The following is a 15,308-nucleotide window of genomic DNA, read 5'->3' as shown; positions in this document are numbered from 1 at the left end:
CTCAGAAGCCTGCCTCCTAGTGCTCTGGAGGAATGGCTTTGGTAGCCTACCTTAGAATGAGGAGGTAACCTGGCTCTTTTCTTCGGTGCTTGCATAATGCCCAGTGCTCACTCCTACTACTACACCTCAGTGTTGTTGGGCTTGCTTTTTTTCTTGTTAACACAGGCTGTAAGATTCTTAAGTCAGAAATATTTTCTTTCTGGTATCCTACACGCTGGCACAGGACCTTGCATACAATGGGCCCTCAAATTATGTTTGTTATATGGACAAAGAATGCATGGATGAACTCTCCCAAAAGTTGATGCCGATTTCCTGATTTACACAAAGGGTTTCGAGAGGAATTAATGAGGAAACTGAGGCAAAGTATGGCAAAAGTGTTATATGAATGGCAAAGGTAGAACTAGAATTTTTTTTAACTTCTACAAATTATTGTACACAGCCCATCCCAGAAAGTAATTTTTAAGATTTAACCAGAACAAATACATTTAGCCACATGCTAAGACCCTAAAAGAAAGTCAAAGTGGACAGAAAAAAAAAATCAATACACATTATGACTGTCCTTCCCTCTTTGGTTTAGTTTTTCATGAGAATCTTTAACTGTGGCATTTTGCTGCAGGCAGATAATTAAATTCTCCAAGTAGAGGGAAATGAGATGAAGGAGGATGTTGGGCTTTCAAAGTGAGGTGTGGCATGAACATATCCAAAGCCAATTTACAATCCAGTGGCAAATTATAAAAGGAAACTGTTTTGGTGTTAAATGATTGGGCACTGCGGTCAAATGGTGTAAACTGGCAATCTGTATCAGCAAGCACTAGGAGTAGGAACTTGGGCAAATTACTGACCCTCTTCAAGCTTTAATTTCCTTTTATTTTTTAAATGGAGACAATAGTATGTATCTCAGGCAGCTACTGTGAAACTTAAAGAGATAACATATATAAACTATTCAGTAACCATCTACCTACAGCCCATTTACAAAAAGAATCTCAGTTTTCAAAAAAAAAAAAAAAAAAACCCTCAGATGTGCCAGATTTGCCATTCTGTACTCCCTAGTTTAATGTCTAGAGGTTTATCTAGGATATTTGGTCATTTAAAAACACTCAACACCTTTCATGGTAAAGAACACTGATACATATTTCTTGTAAGATTAAATGTGTTCCATCTGTTAATTAATAAAACGGAAGGGATGAGAATGCTTGGGGCATTGAGAATATAAGAACTAGTCTCCCCCCAAATTTCCCTCTGCAGCATTAACGGAACTTCTAAAAATCTTGGAGGAGAGGGACTTCTCCCTCTCTTTGGGCTTGGTAACTTGGCTTTTTTTTCTTTCACATGTATGTCAGAATTTAAATTAGAACTAAAGAACAATCTTCAACTTATATTCTTAGAATCAGAATGGGCACAGAAGTCATCTGCTCTAACTTCTAATCCGTTGCAGGAACTCCCTCCATATTTTATCCTGTCCCTTTTTCTACTGATGGGGCGTTCCCATCCTCAAATTCCTCCTCTGTTTATGGAATTTATTTTTATACTTTAATCTTTAGACAAGCTTTAGGAAGCTTAATTTTATCCCTTGTATTTTCTAGCCATTTGTCCTCAGCCATTGTGACTCTCACCTCCCCTGACTGAAACCATGAGTCCCAGAGTCCCAGGAGATCATACCACACAATTTGGCCCAACTACTATATTTAATGAATAAAGATAGGCTACTGAGAAATAAATGTAAAACAAATGGGATAAGAAGACATAAACTGGAGCCAAGAAATACCAAAGAGGTACATGAGTGGGCTGCAATAGGTACCATGGTCAGTATATAAAGTGGGATTCCCCACAGTGTGGGGTGCTGTTTAGAGTGTTTCAAGTTCTGAAAGTGCACCCTTTCAGCTTTCACTGAGACATACAGGCTCTGGAAAATGAATCACAAGACCTAAATCCAGGGGAGACTAATTGATAAATCAGAATTTCTATTTAATAATTCATAATAAAAAAATAAAACTGACTCTCACACAGGGAAGTCTACCCAGCAAAACCACACGAGTGTCAGGAGATTTCTTGTACACTTATTAATTGAAGGAGATAAACAGTTTGATCATAAGTTATCTGAGCTCAGTACAGTCAACCCCATAGGATATTTGCCAAAAGGACTTAAACACTTAAGTTTAGTGGTCAGAAAAAGCTCTCCTGGGCTTATACAAGCAATCTACACTAATAGTGAGCTGTGGTTTAGGAAATTGCCAAGGTTTCCTTATGATTCCTAGTCAAGTGCTCTCAGTTAAACCAGCTTTATAAATAGTTCTTTAAACTACAGATCAAAAGAAAAATTCCATTTGTATAAATCCATATTATTTGTTCACATTTAATTCTTCCAACCTACATTTTATCACTTACTTTGCCTTACCAGTTTGTATTTTATCACTCTTCTCTTAAGATAGGCACACCACCTTGAAAATATTACCTTCATATGTTACAATACAATCAGTTGGGTAGATATTTCCAGAAATGCTTCTTAATTCTAGCAATGTGGCCCCAAGAATCCTTCTGGTCAGCTTGACTAGACTTAATTATTTTCATCAGCATCACATTTATAAATCAATTTCCATCAGCATCACATTTATAAATCAATTTTTAGGATGTGATTTCTCCTGGTTGAGTTTCTATAGATTGTAACTTCAATTATTCAAGGAGCTATTTTTCAGACTGTACTCCCCAGTTTCTGAAGGTCCTTATAAACATGAGCACCTCTTCAAAGATTGTAAAACAACTAAATTCTAACATTAATTCAGTTTTATTTGTCTTTAGGACTGTTGTACCCTTTGGATGCTCCTTTCAGCATCTAGGAATCTGATGCCACCCTTTGCTCAACCGGAGATCTACCATAGCATATTGAGATCTTATATTATCCTTCCTCTTCCTTCTTCATGCAGTGCCCTGAGCTTATCAACCCACCCCGCCCATCACAACCAAGCTTTATTCAGGATGCAGTTTCACAGGCACTCACATACAGCATCAGCTTTCTGTAATGCAATACAAGTAGAGGAAGAGGTTATCAAATAAAAGTTTGTCACAGCTGGTAGTGGAAATATGGTACATTCTGAAAAGCAAATCAAAATGTAAAAACCCATCCTCTCCTACTAGGCACGAGGCCTTGGGTTGACCATCACAGGGGGCCAAAAATTCAAAGTCAAATCAGCTCCCATCCTTCTAGGACAAATGCCAGCAGTGACAGTGGTGGGTTCTTCTGAAAAGCACCAAAAGAACATCAAGAGTCTAAGAACACCATGAAGAGAATTTACCAACCATAATTACTACAATTTTCACTTGCCCTAAATAGCCACTAATTTCCCCATGCCCTAAATAGCCACCAATCTCCCTCTCTTTACTGTTAATGAAGCAAAGGAGCACAAAAGTATTTCTAATTTGGAGGAGCCAAGGGAGTCTGCATGGGCCATTAGCAGCAGAGAGCTTCATTACTAGGGGAAGAAGTCTCTCCCTGAACTTCTCATGGCTTTATGTGCAAGAAATCAGGAGGCAATCAGTCCATTTTAAATGTTAACCCTTACCTCTGTATCAGCAACAGCTTCTATATACAATAAAAAAGACAAAACACTACAATCCTGTCCTTTTCTTTTTCCGTTCAATGGGGTACCTTAATTTTTGTTCTTTTTTTTTAAATAACCAAATCTGTTTTTAATTAAAGGATAGTCTCCTTTAAAAATATAGCACAATCACTTGATAAAACTTCCCAGCCTAAGTACCAATTTATAATACTAGTTGCATAAACAGTCATGTAATTTAGTGCCCATATACCATGTGGAACGTTGAATGTCTACTGCCCACAAAGGATTTGTTAGGCAATCAACAATATCAATGAGAACAAATACTAACACCCTGTTTTGCGTTTACCATTAGCTTACTTTTCCTGAGGGTCCATATCTCTGTGTATTGAGACAAACGCTGCATTGAGCTCGAAATGCTCTCAATTTGGAACAATTGTGAAATAAACCTTTTATAATTACACATCTCTTAAGCCTCACACATCATAATAACTAGCCTGAAATGGTGCTGCTAGCATCTCCTGGATATTAGTGCTTGCTGCTCTTGCTTTCATCCTTTACTTCACAAAGAGGACAAAATTGAAATTTTGAGTACAGCCAACACATTTTTTGTGGCACAGTTTGGCTTGAGCAGCCTTTGAACGTACACTGGGCTCATAACAAGTGCTTGTCAGAAAACCACTATCCTACCTGCAGACCTTCCACCACCCAGTAATATTTTATACATATCACAAAGGTTTTTTTATATATACCTTTATTGCTTGAGATGCACTGAAATGTTTCTCCTTGCGAGTAAGAAAACTAAAAAGAGGAAAGAACCAACAACATTCAGTCTTTCCCTTAAACTTTTAGCAATCTTTAAATTCACATAAAACACAGGAGTGGTAGGCAGAGAAGGAAGCCATGTAATTTAATAATCCCTGTGTTTCTGGCAGGCACACCCAAACATCACTCCTCCATCACTTTGCACATGTATATTTCTGTCTATCACTTTTCAGAGTTGGCTAAAGTAATAATAGTTTATTGTAGAGAAGCCCAAGAATCAACCCAGTACCTCCTCATAGGTAGTGTCTAAAGCTTTTGCAACACACTTAGGACAATGCTTCTTGCTTATTCTACCATAATCCATGAAGAGAAACAACAAATGTCTATCATCCTACTTAAGCTGATCGCTCATACACTGTCACATCTCTTCTCTTGATCTGTTGAATCTAACTGAAATGGCTTCCTCAGAACATGAGAATACCACTATTGAGGATATGTAACCAGAAGGGACACAACTACCTGTCAGGGATACTGAAAAATAATTTTATGCTTCAGGTAGGGAGTTAGACTAAGAAGCTTGTCTTCCTTTTTACGTATATACACCTGGTGTTGTGGTGGAGCTGACTGACACCAGCTCACAAGCTTATTGTCATCCTAATACCATTTTCAGTAATATCGTGGTTTAATGACATTCCTCAGTTTGGGGTTTCATTACCATTTTTTGATCTTTTTCTATTTTACTTCCGTAACTGCTGCTGCCAAGAGAGGGTAATACCTCTTTGAACTTTGTTATGTCACATGGGTTTTTGTTTGTTTTTTTGTTTGTTTCTGAGGACTGAAAAGATACCATTAGTGATGCTATGCCTATTTATCCCTGGGAAGGAGAGTTAGGCGATTATTAAAGGGAAAGGTAGGCCAACATTTCCATTTGAACTCTTTTTTACTTTTGCATTTACAGAGGCAGGGGGTGCCTCATACTTTGAACACTGACACATTAAGAGCAGTTACATAGATAAAAACTGAACGCAAGCACTACAGGAGAGGATATTAAGCAAGATCTAGGAATCAAGGTGATCAACAAGAACATTAACCTTTTCTTTTCTTTTCCAGGAGAAGTAAGAAGGAAGAAACAAAAGGTATTGGGAACAATGAATCAAAGACTGTGTCCTAAATGATTCCAGATTCTATAACTGCCTGGGAGGTTTTGTTGGATCAGTATAATATCATGTGACTATTCGAAAGTATTTCCTATTTTTCAAGAATTAGATTAGGTCACATTTGAGCAAACTTAATTGCCTTGCCAGGCATTTGTTTCTCAGAAACATAATAATCTATAGCATTTTATTCAATATGCATATTTATATGTTTTGTAAAACACAAATGTAAAATGGAGACTTTCTAAAGCCAACATGTATTGAGCATTTATTATAGTCCAGGCAACTACCCTGTGAGATAAATACCATTATGTCCATTTTACTGATGTAAGAACTAAAGCAAAAAGAGATGAACTGTCCAAAATAATACACCTAGGAAGTTGGGGTGGGAGAGCTATGTATTGTACTCACAAATGATTCTTAATTACTTTTCTATTCTTCAGATTTGAAAAATAATTTCAAATACATGCATATGTATTGACTTGATTTTTATATACATCCTATAAAAACTCAGAAACACTGGTTGGCCAACCTACAACATCTTATAAACTCTTTTAATTTTCCCCACACTCAATTCAGTCAATCCCCACAATAATCCAGTCAATTATTTTCAATAATTGGAAAACAGATCAAGGTTTGATTTAATGTCATCTGAAGAAGTCTGTAAGTCTAGAAGAAACTAAAATGTACCCTAGATAAAAACGAAATAATAAACTAATTCACAGGCGGCAATTGTGAAGGTTAGCTTCTTATTGTCCCCATCACAATTATGTGTATCTAATGACCAGGGCAAGAAAGTAATTACAAATGTAGGCAAACTGTTGATTCAACAGGGGTGGGGTAAGGGCAGAGTGTAGAAGAAATAGGCTGTTAAAATAAATTATCTGGTCAACGGATAGTCTCAGGAAAGCAAAAGCTCAGAAGACATTATGAAAAGACATTCTTAAGTATTCGGTGTTCCTAGGAATTTTAGAAATAAAGACAGGGGTATAGCATTTCAATCTTGGATCTTCTGAAGAAACATTGAGTGTCATGGGCTCCTCACAGACGTGTCCTAAGACAGAAATGGATAATAAGGGTCCTACAAGGAAAATTTTGAAGAGTCCACAATTTTTTCATTTATATTCATTTATTCAACATGGATTTTACTGAGTCACCATGTGATCAATATGATATACTGGGCACTACAATACAAAGAAATGCACACAAAAAACCCTATCTTCACCCTAATTACCATCTACAAGAAGAGATGAACAATTTAGAAAGCGATGTAGGAGCTAGGAGTATTGGCTAAAGCAAGTACAGAGAGCCAGCACACAGTAGGGTACCAAAACCTGTATGGGAAGGTCAGAGAAGTTTACCAGAGAAAATGACCTTCATGCTGAGTTTATGGAAGCAGAATCTTACACATTGAAAAGGACAAAGAAGTTGAGTGTGGCTGAGGCATAAAACGCAAGCAAGGTTGGGCAGAGTGCTGAGAGGTGATGCTAGAACTATATAAACAGGGAGCAGGTTCTGAAAGGCCCGTAAGATATTAAAAATATTGGACTTTCTTCAGGAGACACTGGGAAATCTTAAAAAGTTTCAAGCAAAGGAATGAACGGATAGTAAGACCAGTTCTGCCTTTATGAAATTCAAGGATGGAAGCACAGCAAGATGGCAAGCTAAGAGGCTGTTGTTATTATATAGGTGAGACAGGAGGTTAGGAAAAAGAAATAGGAAGACTCAAGAGGAATTCTGGGGGGGAGATAAAATGGACTGGACTTGGTAGGTGATTTATAGAGAAATAAGGTAAGAAAATTCGTCAAGTACAAACTCCATATTTCTGGTTTAGACAACTGAAGCATTTGCCTGAACACCCAGGAGGGAACAGGTCTATGGATAAAGATCATAAATTCAGTTTTGGTAAGTCTAGTTTAAGGTGGCTATTAAATAGTTAGACATCAGGAATCGCATGTCTGATTATACGTCTATAAATAGTGAAAATATTGAAAGCATTGCTGCTCCATATAAATATAATACAAGCCATAAATGTAAGTCACAGGTATAAACTTAAATTTTAAATTAGCAACATTAAAAAAGTTAAAAGAAACAGATGGAATTAATTTAAATAATATGTTTAACCAAACATAGGTAAAATATTATCGTTTCAACATAATCAATATAAACAAATCACTAAGATGTTTTACATCCTTTTTCCATGCCAAGTCTTAGAAGTAGGGTGTATAATTTACACTTACATAACATCTCAAGTTTGGACAAATCACATTTCAAGTTTTCAGTAGCCACATGTGGCAAGTGGCTACAATACTGGACAGTGCAGATCTTAATGGCAGTTGGATAAACAGGTCTGGACGTGCAGACTAGAGGAAAACATCTGGAAGCATCAGTGAACGTTAACTGAAGTGGTGGAAGATCCCAGATAACCTGGGAAGAGTATGACTTAAGAGACAGGAAAGCTCTTCACAGAGCCCTAAGCAAACACTAGCACTTACAGGGCAAGGGGAGGAGCTTACAAAGGAAATCTGGAAGGAGCACACAGAAATCTATTGGTACTATTAGCATTGTTCCATGTAATTATCCTTATACAGAAGAAAACATTTATCTAAATTTTGGGATGGATGAATCCAAGAACTACATGAGGCATGTCATCATTGGGGGACCTCTAGAGAAAAATGGTCACTGACGTATTTTTCTGAAATGAGGTCCTATCTTACACTGGCAGGGCTAACACCGCCTCTGTTTTATCAAAAAGGATGGAGATGGTAGAATGAGATTGGTCGAAACAAAAGCTGGGAAAAGAACACTCTCCGAATCCCCGTGGCTTCTACAGAAAACCTGTTTTTAGAACTGGTCAGCAAGAGAGAAAACATTATACAAGCAGCTCTCACGCAGATCAAGCATATTGCCATTTTAACAAAACATAAACTAGACTCTGCCTTGTAGAGGATGGACATTTTTTCTTCACCTAAACATTAATTACTATTCTCTACTTCAAATATTAACATGCCTCTGTCCACCCAACTGCTAGGGTTGAGCCAGGGGAAGCTATAAAAGAAGAAGTGCCACAAATATGGGTACCCATCAGACTGAAGGTAGTGAGGGAAGGGACAGAATGTTGCCAAACAAAGAACTTATGTGAAACAAATGTCACACAAAGAACTTATAGTGAAATTGGACCAAAGAAGAGGCCTTCCAAGGAAGAAATTACATTCCAACCACTTGGTTGTTAGCAAAAGGGGAATGGGTGCCTTGTTTACAAAGCTATACAGGACCACACACCCAGCCCTCGTGGGGACATCAAGCTGAGGGAGGTGGGAAAGACTTGAAAGTGGAGACAGCAGGATGTTTGTGCCATATCAGATCTCCATCAACACGCATCCCCAAAAGATCATGACTGGGAGAGCTTTGTAAATCAACTCTTAGGGTGCTTGCTCCAGGGAAAATAGCACAACAAATTACTCCTTTCTTCATGATATGTAGCAAAGTCTGTATCTACGCTGAATTCAAATTGCTCATTAGCTCTGACATGTTCCTAATGAGGTTATAATGCTGTGGGACAAAGATCAAGTCACTGAGCACAAACAACTAGGGATAGAATCATAGAAAGATAAAGTTAAAAGGACCTTAGAGTAGTGCTTCTCAAACATGAATATACATCACCTGGGGAGTCTGATTCAGGATCTCTGGGGTGGAGTCTACGATTCCCCATGTTTAACAATCTCCCAGGTGATGCTGGTGCACTTTCACTAGCAAGCCCCTAGAGTCCATCTAATCCAATTATCTTATCCTAGAGTTGAGGACTCTAGAACCTAGAGACTTAGAATTGGGAGTATGCTGGGATTTCCCTGGGGCTAATTCCGGGTAGTTGGTCATTGGTCCACACACTTGTGGGTCAACCTGAACATTTTTAAATAGAAGCATAAAGAGTTGGGTGACCAACCATTCTGGTTTTCTCAAGACTGAAAGGGTTTTTGGGACATGAGATTTTTTATTTTATAACCAGGAAAATTCCAGACAAACCAAGATGTGTTTTTCACCCTAGTAAGAGATTTTTGAATCTACTTAGAATATCATTTCAGGATTATTATCTTTTGACCTTGTCAGTCTAAGTTTCTGGGATCATGACCTGCTGCTAGGTAAGCACCTAAGTACCCTAAGTACCCACCTAAGTAGCTCTAAATATCTCTAAGAACAGATGCTCAGACAAGATTACATCTGCTGAGCCTTCTAACACCACCGCTAAGTGCCTCTCTAAGAGACAGTCTCCCAGTAGGTTTCAAAGTAAGGCATAAAAAAGGGGTATAAAGAACACAGAGAAATAAATATCATACAAGCACATAATGTTCTTTTTAACTACACAAATGTATTTTAATTTTCCTTATTTGAAAAAAAATGCATATAAGAAATAAATCACTAACTTTTATAAATCTCAAAACACTCATTAAAAACACCTTTTGTAAAAATCCACTAAAACAATAATAATAATCAGATGCATCTGTGAGAATTAAAAAAACAAGTCATTCTCTATACAATCAAAATGATTAAAAATGAAACTATATCCCTCCACATTGCTATTTTACTAACTGGAATTGGGGCCGTTAACATTAGATAGAATAATAAACAGTCTGGCAAGCAAAAGCGAAAAAATTTTCAGACTACTCAGTACTAGCAGTATATCTCAAAGCCTTTTAAAACAGAATGTCAAGACTCTGATTCCATGTGCATTGAAAAATGGAGACTTACTGCAATCCTGACTACGTTGTCTCCCTCTCTGGAGTGTACTGGATTAAAAAGGCAGCAAACATGGGCTAGCTGAATAACTTTACTTAGTATTCATGCAGTCAGGACACTTAAAACAAAGGAGGAAAAAAGAAGTGTGGCTAAATAGATACAATGTATTTGAAATAGGTAAAAGAACCCTAGACACTCAGCAATCATTACCTGGGAATTAAAGAGGGCAGAAGCAATCCTATTATGCATTATAAACATCCCAGCTGCTGACTTAATGGTAGTTTGACTAGCATAACCGAGGAATCCTTGCTCCAATATTAATAGGAAATATATTGTATGAATCCAATAGTTCATGAAATTAACAAGGAAAATGAACTGGAGTGAAACAACATTGCAAGTAATAGGAAGACATCAGCAATTGCTTTCCTGGAGCATATAGAACACTTAAAAAGAGCTTGGGGAGAGGACATGTATATAAATGAGAATGGACATTATTGGAATTTTTAAATAATACTTTTAATTTAAATACATTTCAAATTCTCTTTTGGTTGCAAGTCTTTTCAAGAGGAAGCTATTAGCTCAAAATGTCAATAAGAGGTCATGGACTAGGAGTTTGGTCCAGCGACACTGAAAGTCAGCTGCCATTTGAATCAGCCGAAAACTACCATAAACTTATGGTTTGACAGCTGTCAAAATGATTCTCACATCACTTTTGTAGAACTAAATACTTCAAATAGAATGTAGAAAACAATTTCACTTTTATAAACCTCAACAGCCTGAATGACATATACATACTCATTGGCAAACTGAAAGGTAGAGTTAACTCAACTTACAATCCAATAGACATACGATGAAAGAGAACATCTTCCCCACAAACACTGCCCGGGACAATCTGACTGAAGCTGGCATTGACCAAACAAGAATCTGAGAGCGTTTCCATAGAAGCAACAATGTGACTTCCATTTTTCCCTGACAGAGACCCATCCAAGTCTTCCACGATTGCTGCATGAGGAAATGGAAATGCTACTAAGTTGGGAGAGTTTGTAAACCTCAACTGGCTGGTCTTCACAGTAAATCCACCTATAAAATGGAAGACCAAAAGACTGTTACACATGGCACAAAAGACTATTATTACAAAATGGCAGCTGAAATCACTGAGATGTTTTCAGTACTTTAAATTGCATATTCATAGTTTTACAATTCACTTATTTATTTGTTCAAGAAAAAACATCATGAATGTTTACTGTATACTTGGCTCTGTGGTATGTGCTAGAGATACAGTGGTGCTACCTTCATGTAGCCTGTATTCCAGGGCAGTGATTCTCAACCAGGGCTTGGTTTGCCCTCCAGCGGACATTTGGCACTATTTGGAATCATTTTTGACTGTCACAACTGGATGGATGGCAGTGTCATTGGCGTCTGGTGGGTAGAGGTAGGGATGATGATAAACATCCTCCACATAAAAGACAGTCTCCACAACAAAACATTATCCATCCCAAAATACCAACAATGCCAAGCACAAGAAACCATGGTCAAGTTGGCCATAAACACAGAACACTCATTTACTAATTACTAAACACTGAAGGTATTATGGCTTAGTTTTTCAATGTGTCTGCTCCAAGTCTTCTGTGGTAACCCCACCTTTTATGAAGTTTATACCTTAAACATTTACCCTCATAAGCAACATTCAATCATGTGGGCAAATAGTAACACACTTTGTAAGTGTTAGCTCTAGGGCTACACTTTTTTGCAGTCTTCCCTCACAACACCATCCCATGATTCACCAGTCCTGCTGCTAGTCCAGTTGCCCAGGAAGAAACTATGGCAGTGGACTTCTAATTTGCACACCAATGTCATTAAAATTTAAAAATTGAGTACACATTGCTCAGTACATAAACTACTATATTTCTACACTATGTGCTTTATAAAATACACCAAAAAAAAGAACACAAAAAAAGAATGAGATACAAATAGCATCCCTGATTGTGTTCTGCAGCCCAGTAGAGTCCATGCAGTGAATTCAGCTATGCATTCTCGACTCCATGATTAACCTCTAACAACTTCTGCAGTTCATCTAATACCACCACCACTGAAGCTCGATAATTCAGGCCTATTGGAATTTCAGTTTCTTGCATATGCTGCTACATAGAAGAGTTTCCCTACACATTCTCCCTTGCAAATTTCTATTCACCTTTCAGAGCCCTGCTCAAGTGTCACCTCTATGGAATCTTACCTGACCTCCTTTCTTGCTCCTTTCACTGACTCTTTGTTCAGTTTTCTAGAATTATATTCATCACACTCTAGGACAGTGACTGTGTTAAATATTTAATTTTATGCCTAGATCAAGAACTCCTAGAAGACAAGAACTATATGTTTTTCATCTTTGTATTCCCCATTTCCTTAAACAGACCCTGGAATATACAGTTTTTAAACAAATGAACAATAGGATACAGCCAAGATTATCTGGTGAGAAGGAATTAGAGCTTTTTTCAGTTCTTATGAATGATATGAAACAGTGAATCTATTAAAGAACTGAGGAATTCTGATTCGAAGTGAATGTCATAGGTATTTTTTTATGCCTATTATTATTTCTACAATTTTAACAAGTCTTTGGCTCTGCCTATATAGAAAAAAAAAGTAAAATAGAGACTTGCTGATTATTCATTTAATTAAAAAAAACAAACAATTATCCAAATTGGTGATTCAAACCACAAGAGCACATTTACTTGAATTACTTGGTTTGGCTGTTTACAATGATCAAATCAACTAGATTGCTCTCCACTTCTTTTCACCTTGGCCCTTGAGTCTTCCGAGGTATTACTCACCACCTCTGAGATGTGGTTAAGAAGTGAACAAAAATTCCTATGGTTATTTTTGTACATACAAGCCTTGGGCTGTTGAAAACAAAGTACTAAATTCTGGCTCTTTCAGGAAAGATTGCATGTGTGTTAGTTTATATTCATATGTCTATCCATCCAACTCCATCCATTAATTTAATCAGTGAACCTATTAGGCACCAGCCTACTACGTACTAATGATACAACTGTGAGCAGGAGAGACATGATCCCTGCCTTTATGAAGCTCAGAGTCCAGCGTAGACATGGAACCATAGTGATAGTATGACAGAAAAGAATAGGGAGCTACAGGAGCCACATAGAGAGCACCTGGCCTCCTCTAGGATTTCTTTAAGGTGATTTGAGCAGCAGTTTCTACTGATGCAATCTTATAACTGAAAGAAACAATGAATCACAAAGGCTTTGCCACTATTTATCATATTTACTTCAGTGCTGGTCTTCTTGACTGTCTATCTTATTTATTCAATCAACTTACCCTGTCCTCGGGAACAGCCTGAACAGGTTCTGATGGACACACAGTCAGTGAGATCGAAATTAACAAAGGTTGTGTTAGATACCATCAGTTCCCATCTTTTGGGTGTTTTGATCCCAGCTGACATACACAGGCTCTCCTGTGATTTAGAAGGGCAAAACAAAAAAAGATAAGAAAAATAAGAGAACTGACCACATGAAATAGAATTTCTAATACACAAATAAAAACAATTAAGAGCATAAAAAGACTAGCTACAGACTGGGAGAAAATATTTGCAAATTATATAAATGATAAAAGATCATGATAATATACACTACACATACATTAGAATGATTAAATAAAAAAATTGTGATGATACCAAACGATGAGGATAAGGAACAACTGAAACCCTTATACACTGCTGATGGGAATGCAAAATGGTACAGCCACTGTGAAAAATAGTTCGGCAGTTTCTTATAAAGTTAAATGCACTCTTATCATATGACCTAGTAACTCAACTCCTAGGTGTTTACCTTAGAGAAATGAAAATTTAATTTCATACAAAAACCTTACACAAATGGTTATAACAGTTCCATCTGTAATCAACAAACCTGGAAACAACTTAAATGTCTTTTACAAATGAGTGGATAAACCAACTGTGGTATATCCTTATACCACCCAACAATAATAAGGAATAAAATATTGTTTCTTGCAACAAGTTAAATGAGTCCCTAAGGCATTTGGGAGTGAAAGAAGCCAGTCTCAAAAGGTTACACATTATCCATTTACACAATTGTTGACCGTTGAAAAGACAAAACTAGCGCAAAAAGAATACATGAGTGATTCCCGAGGGTTAGATGTGAGAGGAAGATGTGGCTACAAAGACGAAGCCTGAGGGAGTTTTGGGAAGTTGATGAAACTGTTCTATATCTTAATAATGGTGGTAGTGGTTACACAAGTCTATACCTGTTAAAAATCAGAGAACTATTCAGGAGCACGACAGGGCTGTCCCCCATCACCTCTGCTTTTCAACATAGTGTTGGAAGTCCTTGCCAGAACCATCAGGCAAGAGAAAGAAATAAAAAACATCCAAATTGGGAATGAAGAAGTTAAAATATCACTCTTTGCAGATGATATGATGCTATATATAGAAACCCTAAAGATTCCACCAAAAAGCTATTAGAAACAATCAACCAATACAGTAAAGTTGCTGGCTACAAAATCAACGTACAAAAGTCCATTGCATTCCTATATACTAACAATGAAATCTCAGAAAAAGAAATACAAAAAACAATTCCCTTTGCAATTGCAGCAAAAATAATAAAATACCTAGGAATAAACTTAACCAAGGATGTGAAAGACCTATATGCTGAAAACTATAAGACATTTTTGAAAGAAATTGAAGAAGACACAAAGAAATGGAAAGACATTCCATACTCATGGATTGGAAGAATCAACATAGTTAAAATGGCCATATTACCCAAAGCAATATACAGATTTAATGCAATCCCCATCAAAATCCCAATGGCATTTTTTTAAAGAAATATAACAAAAAAATCATCAGATTTGTTTGGAACCACAAAAGACCCCGAATAGCCAAAGCAATCTTAAGAAAAAAGAACAATACTGGAGGTATCACACTCCCTGACTTTAGCTTGTACTACAGGACTACAATAATCAAAACAGCATGGTATTGGCAGAAAAACAGACACATAGACCAATGGAATATAATTGAGAACCCAGAAATAAAACCACATAAATATGGACTGATAATTTTTGACAAAGAAGCTAAAAACAT

General features: G+C 37.0%; 1 protein-coding gene across 1 annotated transcript in view; it reads right to left on the bottom strand.

Moving 5' to 3' along the window:
* Positions 1-15,308, bottom strand: part of PKHD1 (PKHD1 ciliary IPT domain containing fibrocystin/polyductin) — a 442,189-nt gene that overhangs the window by 225,500 nt on the left and 201,381 nt on the right. The window contains exons 47-48 of the mRNA XM_081044785.1: positions 13,535-13,670; positions 11,038-11,284 (exon numbers count right to left, since the gene is read on the bottom strand). Coding sequence (XP_080900911.1) covers positions 11,038-11,284; positions 13,535-13,670 — 383 coding nt within the window. The remainder of the gene's footprint in view (positions 1-11,037; positions 11,285-13,534; positions 13,671-15,308) is intronic.

This window comes from Rhinolophus hipposideros (assembly GCF_964194185.1).
Source record: "Rhinolophus hipposideros genome assembly, chromosome: 3".
NCBI lineage: Eukaryota > Metazoa > Chordata > Mammalia > Chiroptera > Rhinolophidae > Rhinolophus > Rhinolophus hipposideros.
Note: the sequence above shows the minus strand (reverse complement) of the source record. Positions and strands in the feature narration are given on the sequence as shown.